This window comes from Eutrigla gurnardus, assembly GCF_963514095.1.
Source record: "Eutrigla gurnardus genome assembly, chromosome: 19".
NCBI classification, from domain to species: Eukaryota; Metazoa; Chordata; class Actinopteri; order Perciformes; family Triglidae; genus Eutrigla; species Eutrigla gurnardus.
The window spans coordinates 18,327,688-18,346,052 of NC_139930.1; the positions used below are offsets into that span (position 1 = coordinate 18,327,688).

Below are 18,365 nucleotides of genomic sequence, written 5' to 3' on the forward strand. Positions count from 1 at the left end.
GGTAGCCTCCGATGGCGCCTTTTCATGTGAGAGCTGGTTCATTTTTCAAGCTGATAAATCCCTGAGCGCAGACTGACAGGCTCTCTGGGAAGACGGATGGGCCTGCAGAGACTTGTTAAAAGGGGGGGGGGGGGGGGGGGGGGGTTCCCCTCACCGCCTCACTGCTCTGCTTTGGCCAGGAGATGCAGGGAGGGGGGGGGGGGGGGGGGGGGGGTCGCTCTGGAGGTCATCGTCCCACACATTAGCGGCCTTTAAATCTTACAGCAGTCACAGAGCCCGACCAGCAGTCGTGTAGTTTCTCAGAAGGGAAACCTGAACTCATATTGATGCGTGTGCATACCTGATTGAACTGAGCCCCCCCCCCCCCCCCCCCCCTATATGGGATGTCAGCACTTCATGTACGTCCTTCATGGAGGGTTTCGCTGCTGGGGAGTCGTGTTTTCCAGTGTATTCATTACATGCTGGGGACACGGTGCAGATGGTGGAGGACAGAGACCCAGGAGGACGGAGAAACCACGGACTTGTTTTTGGGTCCTTGAATGCAACCTGATCCAGAGGAACATTATTGTTTTTTTCAAAAATAAACTGCTGGTGTGTCCGTGTACCTCATGTGGCGACATAGTGTCGTACAGACCATCTCTTGTTTCCTACACACACAATCCTATATACATGCCCCCCCCCATGCAGAAATCACAACAGATGGTATCTATTTTACACCTTTTCTCGCCACAGACAGCGATGTTCCTGTCCCAAACAGACCACCCGCCCTGACTACTCTCCTACATCATACATCTCTAATTCCACATGGTTCTGTATCGCTTTTACCCCCCCGTCTCAATCCACCCCTCCCTCCTGCCCATCATCCCCCCCCGACTCCCGTATTATTGTAGCGTTAACGCAGGGAAGCACCCGTCCACCGGAAGATCTGCTTCTGGAGATTGAGCCAGTAACTAAATGACTCTTCCTGACTCCCACCCCCTTTATTGCCCCCCCAAAGAAAACATTACATCAACATCAAAAAAGCCTTCGCTAATGATTTCTATCCATTTAAACTGTAGATTAAAGCCGTGTGCTTATATAACCCACGTTGAAAAAACAATCATGTCATGGATATGGAGATCATGCAGAAACACATTTATTACTGGACCTGCGATGGAAGAAGTTGTGATGTTTTCCATCATGGGAACGCCGACGGGTTTGCATATTTGAGTAAAAGAAGTCGTTTGCATGAGGAACATTTGTCACATTCAAATGGATCACGACAAAGAAAACAGTCGGAGTCGGCAAAAATAGCCAAGCCGACGTTAGGCGCCCTCCTTCGGCTCTGCCAAAGAGCTTTTTCTGCCCACGTATGAATCGGAGGTCGTAGGTCACAGCAGGTTTGCATTGAATCAAGCAGCGATATAGGCCCCGACACATGTTGCGCGTGTATCCTCCACTTCTCACCACCCATACATCTACATCTACGTCTGCGTCGAGGGGATCGGGGAGAGAAAAGTAGAAGTTTGGGGCGGATAATCACAACCAGGCTGGTTTTTTTGTTTTTACCTCATATGATGACGATCAAAAAGGAGGGCAAACAATTGGAAGATGTCGCCCCCGCTTGATGTTAAATGGCAGGGGGTTAACCTAACTGATGTGCTGTGGATAAAAGGGTTAGCATATCTTAGCGACGGTCAGGGTGTGGAGGGGGGTTTGAAGGGTGAGGGGGGGGGGGGGGGGGGCAAGTCTGCAGGACTGAGATAAATCCAAAGGGGAGGCGATGGGAAGTGCTCTCACATCACTTCCTCTCTTTGTTTTAGCCGCTGTTTTCAAGGCTCGGGAATGTAGTTCCTGTCGAGAGGTGAAGGAATTCAAAACAAGTTCATTAACCCCTGCCTGGGGGGGGGGGGTGATAAAGGAGGGTGTTTGTGAATGAATGTGGAGAGGGAGCATCACAAGAATGCACGATCTCTGTGGCATTTTAGATGCATTTTCTGTCATGCAAAGCGGGTGTGTGTTGTGTGCGATGTGTGTGCGTTGTGCGCAATGTGTGTGTTGTGTGTCCGAGGGTCTGTGGGAGAACGACCACACCCTCCTCACATCCTGTGGCCGGCCCAGTCCTCGTGCGACAGAAACGCCGAGCCCCTTAAAAGGAAGTCTGCGTTGGACGTGTGTGTCCGTGTGCTCGCCGGGTCGCACAACCAGTGTGTTTCCAAACTGCTGACGCTCCCATTGTGTCGGTGGAGTCAGTAAGTAGGTCCATCTCCCTCGGGTGGTGGGGGGGGGGGAGACGTGATCTCCATGATGCCCAGTTCTCTGCACACGCAGACGGACCGGAAATCCACCATTTTCCTCCAGAGAAGACCTCGGTGCCACTAATGACTCTCGAGGAAACCGCAGTCAGCAGCAAAGGGATTTGAAGGAATACTGCAAAGTTTTTCCAAATCCAGTCTGACGACCTCTCAGAGTTCTCGTTCCTCCCGTTAGCACGAAGCAACTTCACTGGTTGGATGAAGTCCATCAAAAAGTCTCAACAATTTTGATTATTTCATTTTTTAAAGACTATGACAGCATTTTATTCGAGGTAAAACATAATCTAACAAAGAGCTGGTGGATGGGATGAATATTCTGGAAACAAATCTGCCGTGAGCCACCGATTTGGTTGCTTTTAGTCCGGCAGCGTTAAATGCAGCGAGGGTTTGCACTAAAACCTTTTTATGACCGGAAAAAAAGACCTAACAATAGTTTTTGCTGATGTCTTGTTTATCAGCCCCTTTTATTCCCTCGCTGTTTCTTACTTTCCCTCTGCGGTGCCATCAGCACAGTCGATGGGGGGCCAACGCCACTCACACTCTCAGGGTTAACGGCTCTGAATGCGAGCGCCTCGGCTCATAAAGCCCGTCAGCAGCTGTAAACTCCATCAGACAGAGAGAGACAGACGCTTGTTTACTGGAACACGTTGCTCATCGGAGGTCGAGAGGTCGCCGTGCTCTCTCGTTAGGGGGAGAACGTGGGCACGCTCTGCGGTCTGTGGAGATACAGTATCCGATGCCCCACTTATAAGGAAACTGTCAGCTCTGATTTGCCGTTGCTTTGCTCTGCAGTGAATAATCCCATTTACACTGACTGGATGGAAGGACGGTGGAGCTGCTGCAGAACGACGAGCAGATCAAACGGCTGTAAGGTCGAACACCGTTGCACGAAGGTTCCCGGGGTTCGGCTGCGGTTTGGCACAACGTCTCCTCCAGAGGAGTCGTCTGATAGGCTGCTCCTCGGACCATCTGTGTGCAGTTAGAGCGGCTAGATACCTTTTTAATGAACCCGTCATTAAGAGTGGGAGAAAGTCACAGCAGTGGGCTGGTATTCCCCGTCTGCGGTCCTTCCATGGTTCCTCTACATGCAACAGTACTCCTACACCTTCTCCAAAGTCACATTCAAGCACTTTCCAAGCATTTCCAGCTGTGGTAAACTCCATATTTGTATCAATCCAATGGTCAGTATTCAGTCTACTTATTATGTCACTTGTTCATCACATTAAATGAGATGTTATTGTCCTCTAAACAACCAACACGGTGTTTGGAGACAGCTTTTTACAGAAGGACCACAAATGAAAGGAAAACTAATTCCACTAACAGATCCACAGAAATATAATATATAACTATTTTCATCATCTGTTCATCATCAAAAGTCATTTTTCATGCAGAAATGTCAGAAAATGCTGTTTTCAGTCCCTCAAATATGGAGATCTTCTTTTCTCTGTTCTATCATAGATGTCATCATACAACACACATTTCAAGCACTTTACTCTTAATCCAAGCACTTTTCAAACCTTGAAAACACCACACTAAAAAACTGCATGTGAGAAAGCAGGGAAAGTAGAAAAAATGCTTTCTTTTTCATAAATCATACTTCCATATAAATGCTGAAATCACACTGAAACATACGGAAGCGTATTGTATTCACTTGAGTAATTTTTTTTTTGGGTTTGTTTTTTGGAGTAATTATTCCTGTTTTTCTGAGTAATTTATTTCTGTGGTCTGTTTTTCTGAGTAATTTTTTTTTGGTCTGTTTTTCTGAGTAATTTTTTTTTGTTTGGTTGTTTTTCTGACTAATTATTTTTCCTGATTTTCTGAGTAATTCTTTTCCTGTTTTTCGGAGTAATTTTTTTTCTGTTTTTCGGAGTAATTTTTTTTCTGAATTATCGCGATACTTCGAACTCCCGCGAGAACCTCCAACCTGCAAGTGACTCCCATGGACCTGTAGTGACTCCTGCATACACATGCCCCATCTTCAGCTATTCAGCCGCAAAGTCCTCAGGTGCCTGCGTAAGGTGGATACACTTATGGTAATACCATCTATATGACTCAAAGACAGGACTATCTCCCAGTGTCTTAATCCCAGATCAAAGTAGAACTTGATCAAACTAAACAAGTCGGTCATGTTGGCCTCCATTATCGAGCTTTCACAAAGGAATGAATGCGTCTATTGTTTCAAATGCTGTCTAAACTCAGAAAAAAAATTATTCAGAAAATCAGAAAAAAATTACTCTGAAAAACAGAAGAAAAAAAAAAAATTACTCCGAAAAACAGACCAAAAAAAAATTACTCAGAAAAACAGACAAAAAAAATTTACTCCGAAAAACAGACCAAAAAAATTACTCCGAAAAACAGACCAAAAAATTAATTACTCCGAAAAACAGACCAAAAAATTAATTACTCCGAAAAACAGACCAAAGAAATAAATTACTCAGAAAAACAGAAATAATTACTCCAAAAAACAAACCAAAAAAAAATTACTCAAGTGAATGCAATACGCTTCCGTAGAAACATGTAATATTCACACTGCAATTAAATTACTCAGATGTTTATATTTTTTAGCAGCGATTCTGTCCCTCCGTGCTGCTGGTCGGGTTAAAAGAATCCTGTTTCACAAATACAGAAGATCTGCTTGTTTTCTCGGTTATATTTTGGTTGGACCAATCAAGCTATTTGAAGATTGGACTCCGGGACATTTTTCACTCTTATCTGATGAAGATTATTCGGATTATTAATTAAAATGGAGTAAATTAATTGCCGCTTTTGTGAAGAAAAAAATAGCAGTTTTATTAACAAGTTGGTAAGCTGAGTCTGAGCTGGGGGGGTTGTTGGGTGGTCTTGGGTCTTAATGGACCGGTTCTCTCCCAGAGGACAGCTCTGGAACAGATGGCTGAACAGAGACCCCCCCCCCCTTCTGATGTCCTGCTATTCATCAGACCTGCATCAGATCTATAGAACTGACCACTTCTTCACTGATGTGGAGCCTTTTTTTTTAGTAAGTTTAGTTGTGGATGGAGGGATGAAGAAAGAGGTTGTTAGGTTGTAGTGAATCCATGAATAGTTTGTTTTCAGAGCTGAGAGGCGTTATCATTATCACTTCATCGTCTCCCGCTACGGTTCACACACCGGGAGCCAGAAGAAAAACGGCCGGATCGGAGGAAGCTGACTGAACTGGGATCAGATCCTGACATGGATTTCTACCAAAGACAATAGGCTGGCACATAAACAATTGTTTTCTAGATGCAGAACTATTTTTAATCGTTCAAAAGGAGTCTTTTTAAACTTTCTATTCATTTCTCAGCATCGCCCTGTGATGGCCTGGGAACATGGTCAGGCTGAACCCTGCCCATATAAGCTGGGGTCAGCTCATATCTAGTATATATATTTATATAATTATATATACATGGAATCTAGTTCCAAAAGTTGCTCAAGTTGGCAACAGCGACTACGTTTAAATGCACTAAATATTTCTATTTTATTGAATTTTTCCCGAAAACAACAATTTCCCCACGAAGCACATAATTCATAAAAATGTATATTCCACTAATATTCCTGTCAAAAAACGAACGTTATATTAATCTGAATATTCATTTTAATCAGCCATGTGTCTTCTTTTGGAATGAGAGCAAAAAGCAGAATATTTGGTGCGTATAATAATATAATAATATGATGATCATATTGGACACTGATAGCCCTTCAGACAGATAAGCAGGTAGCCCATCCAATCATTTTGCATGTAATGGCTTAGTTGACACTAGTAGGGCTCCATTCATGCTCCCCAGATGATGAATCCTAAGGCATTTGGTGACATTTTATCTACCGCCACCAGAGTTCATCATCTTTATTCTCATCCAGCTCAATATCTCCATTTCTACCACATGGATTGGCCATTTACAAACTACAGCCTCAACATTCATGCTCCCCAGATGATGCATCCGAACCACTTTGGTGACTTTTCCTCTCTTGACCAACACGTTGAACTTTTAGAATCCAGTATTTCCATATCAAACATATTTGTTATGAGACGTTTGTTTAATGTCGTTGTTCTCACGCCGGGACTCACTTCCCCATTTACGTTTAATCCGTTCCTGTTAAAGGTTGGATGATGATAATCCACGGAGCACATCTGAGGATATACCAGGGGGGGAAACAACACAAAAAACGGTAAGAATGCCAAATATCGCATGCTGACAGGTCCTCATAAAAGTTGGCAACGCTGTGACGGATTTCATTTCTTCGCCAACGCTCATTATATCACTCTTCATGTGTCAGCGTTCTCTTGCTGGGTCACCTCAGCATCCAGGCAATAAATATCCGTGTGCAGGCAACGCAGCATGAAATCACGGTGGAAAATACTCTCTCTCGCCGCCTCAAAGACCAGATCTTGGACCGCGGTCGACTCCAGAGCTGGAGAATTTGATTACTCTGATAAATAAGCCAATCAGACCTCGCATGTGTTTTTAAAGGAATGTGTATAAACTCCCTTATCTCTGCACATGATGACGGACTGACAAGGAGAGCTGGCAGCAGCAGCAGGAGGAGGAAACACTGGACGCGTGAGAGGCCGTTAGAAAGGGACATTAAACCACAAACCCGCATATTAAATAGGCACATAGGACACAATTAGTTGAGGATATTTGTTATTTTTTGGGCGGTTTGGTTGAGAATTCTACAGTTTTGAATATTATATATTTTTGAAACGACCTCTCTGGATGTTGGAAGTGGAGCACAGGAAATGCCTGGACCAAGTATTTCCAATTCCAGGGGGGGTTCGGGATGAGTGCAGGCCTCGGCTTTGTCCGATGGTATTGGTGGCAGGCCTTGGACTACAGGATGTCCTGTTTGGACCGCTCCCCCCCTCCCCTCCCCACCTTTGTCACTTGCGAAGTTGATCAAATCCGACACAAAGGAACTGTTTGGCATTTCAACTTCATGCACCTGATAGGAATTCCAAATATGAAGGAAATGCATTGTGGGAAATGTTTCCATATTGTCACACCCGACAAACAAAACCATCATTAAGCTTCACTTCTTCCAGGCTGCTAACGCGTGTTGGAACCGTATTAACGTACCGGATCGCTAAAATGCTGCACTTATGTAAAAAAGAAAAAAACACTCCCATTAGGGGCGATGACTTAAATCTGGGCCGTTAGAAACTCTGGCACACAACGCCGAGTCAAAAACCTTGAAAAGGAGGCGAAGGGGTTTAAAGTTGAATTCCCTTCAAAACAAATACAAATGATAGTGAAGCTACTGTGCATATTTTTCAACATTTTTCAAGCCACTTGAAGGCGTTTCCCATGGCAACGGAGTGGCAACTAAAAAGTGTTATTGGAATACTATTGAAAGATTTGACACTTTCTTTGTTTTAATGTCCAGATATAAAAACGACGGGTCACCGAGTCCAGAGACTCTGTAGAATCCGGACCAAGGACCACTGAAGAGGATCTGAAGAGGATCAACACCTTAATAAGACAGTTAATATCGTTTTCTCTCCTTTATATTCTGAGTGTTTTGGGGAAGTTCCAGGCCTATTTTCAGACAAACAGACCACGCTGAAGGATGGTATCTTTAGTCTCTAAGCATCACACACGCACACATATACACACATATACACACATATACACACATATACACACATATACACAAATCACAAACCATAACAGACTTCATGCACTCAGACTTGAATCCACGGAGACATTAAAAGCATTTTATCTGCATCTCGTCCTCATCAGTGTAAAGCTCTCACACACACGTGTCCCTTCCACACCCGTCTACACACTATTCACTTGAAATCTATGTGTTTTACGGTCATTGTTGGGCAAACATCTGCCCTCTTGTCGATGCCCCCCCCCCCCCTCATCCAGGGTCAACGCTGCTGCCCTTTAGCAAAAAAAACCGTCAGGCCCTCTTTGACGCAGATCCGTTTCCTGTCGGAGTGAGATTTTTATTGTTCCAAGGGTGCAGCCCTGCAGAATCTCGCTCCCCCAGCCTTTTCCTGTTTCCTCCCAAAGAGGAAGTGCTGCTTTGCTTCAGCGCCCCCCCACCCCCCCCCCTCTCTCCCGCATCTTCTCTGGGACAAATCTGGGACTGCAAAAACGTTGCTTGTGTGGGCCAAGTCTTGATTTCAAAGAATGAAAAGAGTTCCTTAAAAAGAGATACCCTCCCACTTCGGCCTCTCTTACACAAGACCACACACACACACACACACACACTGATTTTGCATCCTATATTCTAATGAGCCCCCTCTGAGCCATCAGTCTTGATGGTGTGTGTGTGTGTGATCACCTGCGACCTGCAGTGAAGTGTTCCCATGGCGCCTCGTCACGTATACCCTCTTTGTTGTCGCAGAGGAAAACAACATCTTTGTCTGCAAATCGTACGTTCTGTCGGCAGAATATTAAGATTAAACACTGAAAACTTTTCAGCAAACAACTTCTCATAATACGTTGAAACAGAGAAGCGTGTCCATTGACTGTTCCAAGTTTTTAGGAAAGTTCTGGGTCACGCCCTCTGAAACCCACACACAGAATACTTGTTTGTGTGTGTGCATGCACAATTGGGAATACATGGTCCGGTTCTGCACATGTTTAGAATGACAAAACGGGTTCTGGTTCTCAGACTGATCTCGGGACAAGCTACTGTATCAGGGCTCACATCAGAGACCAGGTCTGAACCCGGGAAAGACCTCAAACCGCCTTTTCAAGACCGGGGAGACTGGAAAAGTCTCACAAGAGGTCGTTTAGTTCAAATCAATTTGTAGCACAAAGTTCTTGCAGTCAAGAAAGTCTGATGAGGGTCTGAGGACCAGAACCTGAATAAACTAACAGGATTTAGTTGTTTTTTTTAACTAAAATGAAATGTTCCGATCCTGCAAAGATGTTGCAGGACGGAGGAACATACAGTTCAAATCTGTGATTTTGGAAGAAACAACATTGCTAAATAGGCCTCATTGGGATCAGGCTAATACCAGGATCAACACAAACATGTCACCAAACTGTCTCACAAGCAACAAAGCTTCTATAAAGCGGTGGATGAGAGTGACAATGTGTGTCGGGTTAAACAGCTACAAGCAGGAGGAGGAAGGTATTTGTTATCGTGCAACAGTTTGGCTTTTAACAAGCTGCAATTTGACAGATTTGATCTCACCGCGATGTTAAAAGCCGAATAGAGCTCCCACTGTAACTGCAGCTACATGTGAGTTCTAACTGATAAATCCTGTTTTTCTCCAGGACAGTAAAGGCAACGTTAGGCCATGGGGGTGAAAAGGCCCTCTTCAAGATGTCTGCACGACAATGGGGGTGATTGGAGGGGAGGGGGGGGCAGAAAAATGCTTCAAAATCAGATTCGCGGAGCAGGATGGAGGGTGTTTGTGCAGGAGAGGGGTTTTATCAGCGGCGAACACTCACAGGAAGTCCGGTTTGGGATTGTCCGTCCAATTCCTGCGTTCCACAGGAAGCTCTGCATAAAAAGCAAGTGAAAAACGCCCGAAGACATTTCATTTGTGGCCGCTGGACTCTCGGCAGCACCGCGAACCAGCAACAGGTTTCTGCTTTTTTTATTTTTTATTTTTTCTTGAGCTTTTAAATAAGAAAAACCGGCAGAAATGGAAGAGTCCTCTAATCCACCGGTGGAGCGGCGGCTCGCGCCCATGGCCGCCGCCGCTCAGCCTGCGCGCGCACACACGCACCTGGTGGCCCCCTACTGCGAGGGTAAGATATTTATTTATTTATTATTTATTTTTATGCGTGTTTATGTTCAGTTAGAAGATCCTATAGATGTCTTTTTTATTTATTATTTAATTATATGGGTTTTTATTTTTATTTTTTATTTCTCGTTGGCTCTCACTATACTTACAAGCAAAACAAAATCTAAAATAAAATACAGAAGGACATAAACTGAGCAGGCAGGTCTATAAGCAACTGTAAATATGTAACTACATATGATCTTCATAGCCACATGGCTGGTTCAGGTACTGCAAATACAGAGTAAATGCAGTAAACAGAGTTTATGTGCATGTATTGAGAGTTTATTTGGCACACGCCTCTAAAAAAAAGGTAAAATATGATAATAATAAAGGGTCTGTTGCCTGTGATGATTATTAAATTAACTAAGTGGTCGTGACTGTTTAGCTTAGTCGTCTAGAACATAATAGAGAAACACTTTTTGGCTTAATATTATCTTTATTCATCACTATGGGTGAGTCGGATATTAAAATAACTTGGATATAACTTCAGAGGAAAGGGGTCGGCACACTATAGTGTTGACAGAATTTACTAAAAGAAAAACCACACTTAATTCAACTCAATTGCTATCATTTCTAAACAAAACTCCTTTGCATATTTTTTGTATTATTTAATTAATTGTATTAGGTTAGCGTGTAATTAACTACTAAATGTAATTAATCATAAAGGGTCTTTCTAAGAAGAGAACAGCAGTTTCCTTCACTTCTTCTTTGACAGTAAATTAAAGGATCATTTCCCTTTAAATAATCATAATCTGTTTTTAAACAGTCAGGTGTACATCATATGGCTGCAACTTATGGAAGCACAAATACTTTACTATACTAGAATTTTCAGAATATTATATAATTTTAAAATATCTGTATTTATACTCCTTATAGCCTACTAACGCAAAATTCAGTTAGTCTTACAAATAAATAAAAAAAAAAGGTATCCATAGGGATACTTTTTACTTTATACTTTAGGTACATTTCACAGCCTGTACTTTTTCAGTTTTACTTGGGTAAAGTATTTGAATCAGTAATTCTACTTTTGCCAGTGCTTTTGAAGTATTTGTACATACTTGAATATATCTTGACACCTCTGCAACAGGACATCTTCTTTTGAGTATTGTTTTAAATCAGACTTTAGTGTTAAAAAAGTGCGAACGCACCCTTTAACTCCATCTGCAGCCATAAAACACATCTCTGCTCACCAGCCAATAAACTAAACGTGGATCACTTCAGTTTATGAATGAAAAGCTCTAGTGACGTCACACGGATCCCCAGTGCAGTGCAGGCAGTCTTGAGCTCCCAGCTGGAGGAGTGTGGGGAGGAGGTCCTATACCCCCCCCCCCCCCTCCATGCTCCCTGACAGTCTGGGCTCCGGGAGAAACCTGACTGCTGTAGCGGACTCTCATCACTGGACTCTTGAACTCCGCAGCGGAATAGAACGGGACTTTGTTGCCGGACCGGTTGCCGGTTGTGCAGGACCGCGTTGTTGTTGTTGTTGTTTGTGGGCGGGGACTGATTTTAGGGAAACCTGACTGCTCATTGCACGGTTTGTGATTATTATTTCTGTATGCATGTATGTATTTAGATATTGGCTCGTGCGGGTCCAGCATCCCTTTGTTTTGTGGATTCTGGGTTTTTCCTTAAAACGCTGTGACTCTGCGTGTGTATGAGAGCATTACGGAGTGAGTGAGTGAAGGATGTATCCCCCCCTCCTCCTCTCCGGGATCTGTACGGTGCAGTCCTTTCAAAACAGCGCCCTCTGCTGGCGAGTTACTCCACTCGACTCATTGACAAATGACACGAGGCTCGTGCAACCACGTGGTCTGAGCCTCGAGGTTGTTCACCTGCATAACGAGCATCATTTTTGTTTTAATAATCATAATCATATATATTCAAGGAGACAAAATGATTAAATGTGGGTTTGAATATTATATACATTTTGGTAATTTCACTTTATGCATCCCGAAGGAAGAATTAATAGATTTCAATAACATCATAATAAAAAAGCTGTTATTCTTCTACACCACACCCAACTAGTAAAAACTTCCCTCACGAACACTGATGATGCTTTTATGGTCAAACTCTGTTTTTTTGAACCAACACACATTATTTTTTTAAAAGTGTGTTTCCCGTCTCCGGGCGAGAAGCCAGCAGGAAGATCAGAGAGACATGCAAGCTGTCAGCGGAGGCTTAGCATCGGGACCACGGAGGGCCGGACTCGGGGGCTCTCCAGCCTGCGATCGCTTTAAAGCCCCCCCCGTTAGAGATTTCCCAAGGGTTCAGTATCTGATCTGTTGGGCTTCACCGTTCTTTTTTGTTAATCCTGTACAGTATGTAATAATCCCAAAAAACGGTGTGAAGGGATGAGTGAACATTTGAGTCCATGCAGGTCAGAGAGAGTTCAACCTGCTCTGTCAGGACTGCATGATTTCTACATGTTTTCTACAACAGTCCAGATGTTGGTGCCCGTTGCCTAGCAACAAGTTATCGATATTAGTTTAATTAACACATGCTCCTCTCCTCTACAGGTAACTGGAGTCGTCCTGGAGGAAAACGTACGCATTCGGCGTGAGGAGACTTCAGCTCAGGATCCACGAGCCCCCCACCCCTCCCTACCCAGCATCCTCCTCTTCCCTCCGACCGGCACACTGGTGGGAACGAGGAAGACGATGTACCAAACGCTGCTCCTTTCCTCCTCCCTCTTCATCCTCCATGTGATGGGCACTCCACAGTTCTTCGCTCACCACGGGTGAGAGCCCACTGAACACCCTTCCTGTGTTTATTATGGTCTGTCATTATGATCATCAGTGTGGCCCTTTGTTTTAGTGAATGTATACAAATTTACACATTTTAAGGGGGCATTCTCTCAGGACCCAAACAGCTCCAGACTATTTGACGCACGGCATTATGGGTAGGGGAGAGAGAGAAAGTCTCCAAGCTCATCTTGTCAATTTCAGTTGAAAGACCAAAATAAACGGAAAGGTCAAGCATAGCCGAGGAGGTCAAAGATCAACTCTTAGCTGTCACACATTCGGCCGTGATTACACGGGTCTGTCGGGAGCAATTAGGCCAACACGGCAACTTCTGAGCTCTCCGTGGAAATGACATATAAATAAGCACTAAAACTAGAAAAGATGCTTTTTATTTCTGTTTTTTTTAATGTTTGATCGCATTTTTTTTCCACAGGAGGAGGGTTTGCGGCCGAGACCTCACCCGTCACAGCGTCACCATGACAACAGAGTCGTACGTCCAGCCGGTGCACAAGCCCTACATCACCCGGTGTGAGGGGCATCGCCTCTGCAGCACATACAAGTGAGTGAGACGCAAACAAACAACACCAAACATGAGGACTCATGAAGTCATTGTTTTTTATTTAATGGAGGGGTAAACAATGTTTGACGTGTTTAGGGAAAGGGGATCTAGACGTTCTCCCACACACCCCAAAGACGTGTTTTACACAGAACCTAGAATCTAAATATGGAGTACTTTGGTGTAACTACGGGAAATGAACCGCCGGCCTTCAGAGACCACAGTCCTGTTTATTTTGGACCACGTCTCCCTCCATACTTACGTTCTCACTCGCTCTGCAGCTCTGATGCTTTCGAGCCCCCCTCCCTCCTTACATTCCCTCCATTTTAATCCATTTTTAACTCTTCCCTCACCACCAGATTTCACATTTCTGAGACAGCAAGCCTTCTGATAACGTGGTGATTCTCCTCACATTGTTTAGATCCTTTCACTTTTTAAAGCTTTTTATATCTCTCCTATAAACCAAACACTCTGAATTCTCCCTCCATCTCTACATCTCATCTCTGAGTTCAGTGGTCCGTGGTTTCAGTGTCAAGCCAAAATCCCACATTCTCTTCTTCCAGTCTGACAGAACATGGGGGGGCCGGGTGTCTGACATCATTACCAAATAACCAGGAATCCCTTTAACGGTGTGTTATCTCGTCTCCACAGGACGGTGTACTCGGTGGCGTACCGGCAGGTGAGCAGAGCGGCACCTCGTTCCCAGTTCTACTCCGAGTGCTGCCCGGGCTGGAGGAGGTTTCACTCCCACAACTGCAACCAAGGTAAACCCCCCCCCAGGTTGACCCATCCCCCATGAACATGGAGCATCAGGGCAGGAGGAGGCGGTTAGCGTAGCTTAGCATAGTCTGGAAGCAACATGATGTGTTTCTGAACTTTTTGTAAAAGTTCATGTTGTGGCTTCTTTATGTGTCGGACTATTTCTTGGTCGGATGCAACCAGTGCCAAGAAATAGTCCAGCACGTTATTTCCCATTAACATCACAAGTTGCTGTAGGGTTTAAATATATTATATATAATGTGTTAATTGGTGGGAATGAAATGGTAGCTGTCTCTATGCTAAACGAAGCACATCGTCTCCTGGCTGTAGCTTCATATGCAGCATGTGTTTGATTTTCTCTTTGCAGCCGTGTGTGGAGAAGCCTGTGATAACGGAGGAACCTGCTTGAGACCCGACCAGTGTGCTTGTCCTCTCGGCTGGACGGGGCATCAATGCCAAACAGGTAAAAACACACACATTTTACCTGCACAACCACACGCTGTGCGTGACTCACACACACATTGAAGCCCAATGTTGTGTTTCAGACGTGGACGAGTGCAGCGAGCGGCGGCGGCGGCGGCCGTGCTCTCAGGACTGCGTGAACACGGCTGGCAGCTACCGGTGTGCGTGCCGGGACGGCTTCGTGCTCGCCGGAGACGGCCGTTCCTGTCTTCCCCCTCCCACCCGGGCGACAGTGGGTGGTCACACCGACGCGGGTAAATGTGTGTGTTTTTCTTTGCAGCGTCTGCAAGCACGGAAGAGAACACAAAGACACCAGCCAGCCTCGCGGTCCATTATTACTTTTGGTACGCGCTATGCCACTCTCAACTCGTACCGTGAGTAATAATGCACTGCGACTGGTGCCGACTCCACATTCAGGTCCTTGTGGTCTGGAACCCCCTGAGACCGGGGACCACTTGGGTTTTTTTTGTTGGGATAATGGCTCAGTTTGACTCCCGAGGGGTCCTTGTAGGAGTAAAAACATCTGACTCTAATCGAGCTCTCATGCTAAACCAGACATATTTGTATCCCCACACACTCCATTAGCTCCATGAAAAATGTTGCAATGTTGTGTCTTGCCATTTGTGTGCTTCCTGTATCCTAGCAACAACACAACACTCCTCATGTCTACAGATAGTTGACCCCATCCCTTTTTCTTTTTTTTTTAAATTCCTGTTCTGTGTCAGCGTTATTGCTTTTTGGGGGGGAATTTATGCAGCATGAAACTTTAAAGAAGGCTTTTTTTTTTTTCTTACTGATTTCCAAATCTTTCCACCTTTGGGGGAGATTTTCTTTTCTTTCCTCGTGTGTCAGAAAATGAAATGTCTCTCATATAAACGTGACATTGCCAAATGATCCCGGGCTCCGCTCCAAACTCCCTCCTATTCATCAGTGTGTTTTTTTTTTTTATCCGCGGAGAAGAAATAAAGTCACACAAAATGGAATTCCTCAGCTAAAATGAGACGTTCGCTCCCTATGAGTCCTGCAAGTATCGCTGAGTCAGCAAAAAAAAAATATGACAGATTTCTTGTGAGGTGAAAGCGACGGACGGGTTATTTGTAAGAGCTTTTTAAGATGCAAAAAAATGTGAGGATTTCCTCGGAGACGGTTATCCGTTGTCATGCACACGTCAGAGGAGATGTTGATGGAGATCACGAGCATGGACACGGGTTTAAAGGATCAGGATGTGGTCCATCGCTCTGACTCTGCCAAGCTGCTGCCGCGGAGGAGTGTTGGACTACGTCTGTAACTCTCCATCTTCATCATTCTCCCCCTCCTCTTCTGTCTCCCTTTCTTGGTCAACACTTCTTTTATTGTTCTCATTCCAGTTTCCATCAACTCTGTCTGCTGGGGGTCATCACCACCCCCCCTTCCTCCTCCTCCTCCTCCTCCTCCTCCTCCTCACCCTGTTTCTGAACTCCACTCCTGTCTTAGTAATGGACCACATCTGGGACACATTGAGCCGCTCGAGTCTCCGTCTGGTGAAGCTGCAGCAGAAATAGCAGGGGGTCCCTAATTTTGCATCCCGATCTGGGTCCCGGCTGCTCCGGGGACGTGGCCCCTCCGGTGGAGCCGGGGGCCGACGCTGCCCCCATAACCGATGCTCATGAGCTCGTCTATTTCTGGTGACCTCTCTATCAGCTTGTGTATCAGCGTGAAGGCCCCTCTTTCCGCCAATTTAAAAGCAGGCGGTCGCCGTCCTCTGATGTTCTCTGTTTGTATGGTTTCTTCAGGTGGAGGGTTCAGCCAGATGGAGAACGTGACGGAGGAGGTACAGAGCCTGAGGAACCGAGTAGAGCTCCTGGAAAAGGTAGACAGACATAAAACCCACCGACCAGCCTTTTGTATGATCTATAATCTGAGCTGCCTTTTTAATCCTCACAACAAAAGACTCTTTGAAATGCCAGACCTACGCAACGGCTTTCAAGATGTTTAATGTGGTTTTTATTAGACCTCAGGAAAGGAAGAAGTATAATTATGCCGTATAGGTCACAGTTTCGTCCTTTTTCCTGCAGAAGCTGCAGTTGGTGTTGGCGCCCTTCAGCAGCTTCCTCCCGCGGCCGCTGGACGACGGCTGGTCGGAGAAAACCACCTTGCTGTCGCACTCCTTCCAGCAGCTCGACCGCATCGACTCCCTCAGCGAGCAGATCGGCTTCCTGGAGGAGCGCATCGGCACATGTGAGCGACCGCACGCCGACCTTTGTGTGCCAGTAAACCAAAACGACGACCAGAGAGCACGTAGAAGCCCAAACGCAACAATTGTCCATAATGTCATGAAATCAAATAAAGTAATAATACAAATCTAATAACGTAATAAAATCATGCTGCCTGTAACGTAATAACCTTCTTGGCTGAGTGAGCTCAGTGAGCCGATCAAACTATAAATTACATTTTCTCTTAGATTGTAACAGACCAGAAATCAGTAGCACTTATTATCTGAAAAAAAAAAAATAGTGATTATTTCATAATAAATATGATATATATAATAGTGGCTGCTATTCCAGTAAAGATGATGAATAATAAGTAGCATTTAATGTGAATATGTCTATCAAATCAAGCTTGTTTTGACCTTCTTTTTTTTTAAATTAATGTCTGTAAAATCAGGTTTTTAAAATGACATTAAACAACCTTTATGAACTTTGTTTTTAAACATATTTATGTCTTCTCCCCCGTAGGTTCTTGCCAGGAGAATTAGCCGACATTTCCAGACGTCTCCCATGAAAGTTACTAATGACATGAACCTGCCAGAGATGGTACGATCCATCGAGGGATGGCAGGAAGCAGAAACGGCCTCAGTGACGCAATCATCTCACAAATCATCATCTGTGATTTTTTTTTTTTTTTTTACTATTCCCAACATCATCATTTTCTTTTCTTGTTGAATCACTGTCAAATCTCTCTTTTTGCAACACTTCCTGTGGTAGGGGTCAGTGACATCATCCCTATAATATCTGAACAAAAACACAGGGGTCAAAGGTCAAATTGGCCACCTTTTCTTTTTCTGTTTGTTTTGCATCAGTGCAGCTGTGTTCCTCTGTTGAACCCCTCCAGTGTGTCATGGAGGGGGGGGGGGGGGCGGGGACATCTGTATTTATCTATTTAAATTATGATTACATCCAGTTATTATTTCTCAGCGCTCTTATAGACATTTCTACCTAGTTTTGTAACATTTTGTAATAAAAGGCCTTAATCAAAAATGTCATGTGTGCTCACTTATATGGAAGGATTAATGAAGAATGTTTGCCTATATAAACGCTGCTGATGTAAGACGGACAAACACGGCACTGAGGCTAACACAACATCGGATGTCTCCCGCTGGCCCCCCCGGTACACTCTGTACTGTATCAGTGGTGGAGAAGGTATTCACATCCTCTACTTAAGGAAACGTATCAATAATGCATCAGCAAGTACTTCATTACAAGTAAAAGCCCTGCATTTAATTTGTATTCTCATGTAAAGATGTCATTAAAGTATCAAAAGTAGAACTGAATGTAACTTTTACATGATAAACAGTTTCTTTCTTAAATTAAGTGTAAAAAAAAAAAACATGTTGCTTTCACTTGTTATAAGAAAATTATTTCTTAATATTTTAGGAATCATTTTATAGACAAAGTACTTTTGCCGTTTCTGCATTGTGCAAAATGGAAATAGCAAATAAGCAATCGGATAAATGTAGTGGAGAAAACAAAATACGACATTTTTAAGTATAAAGTAGCAGAAAATTAAAGTGCGTCTAAATTGTACAGTTTGAATATAAATCGGAG

The 18,365-nt window shown here is 44.3% G+C and overlaps 1 protein-coding gene across 1 annotated transcript; it reads left to right on the forward strand.

The window, feature by feature from the left end:
• Positions 1-9,787: 9,787 nt before the first annotated feature.
• Positions 9,788-18,006, forward strand: egfl7 (EGF-like-domain, multiple 7). The gene is made up of 9 exons (XM_084035886.1): positions 9,788-10,009; positions 12,561-12,781; positions 13,219-13,344; positions 13,993-14,105; positions 14,468-14,563; positions 14,646-14,816; positions 16,335-16,411; positions 16,617-16,779; positions 17,277-18,006. Exons 2-9 carry the CDS (start codon positions 12,702-12,704, stop codon positions 17,294-17,296), a joined length of 846 nt encoding a protein of 281 aa, XP_083892012.1. The 5' UTR covers positions 9,788-10,009; positions 12,561-12,701; the 3' UTR covers positions 17,297-18,006.
• Positions 18,007-18,365: the final 359 nt, after the last annotated feature.

Bases quoted from the DNA above. Each gene is read 5' to 3' on its own strand.
- egfl7 (XM_084035886.1), top strand. From the start codon at position 12,702: ATGTACCAAACGCTGCTCCTTTCCTCCTCCCTCTTCATCCTCCATGTG. The intron at 14,564-14,645 runs GTAAAAACACAC...GTTGTGTTTCAG, and splicing joins GGGGCATCAATGCCAAACAG to ACGTGGACGAGTGCAGCGAG. The intron at 14,817-16,334 runs GTAAATGTGTGT...TGGTTTCTTCAG, and splicing joins GGGTGGTCACACCGACGCGG to GTGGAGGGTTCAGCCAGATG.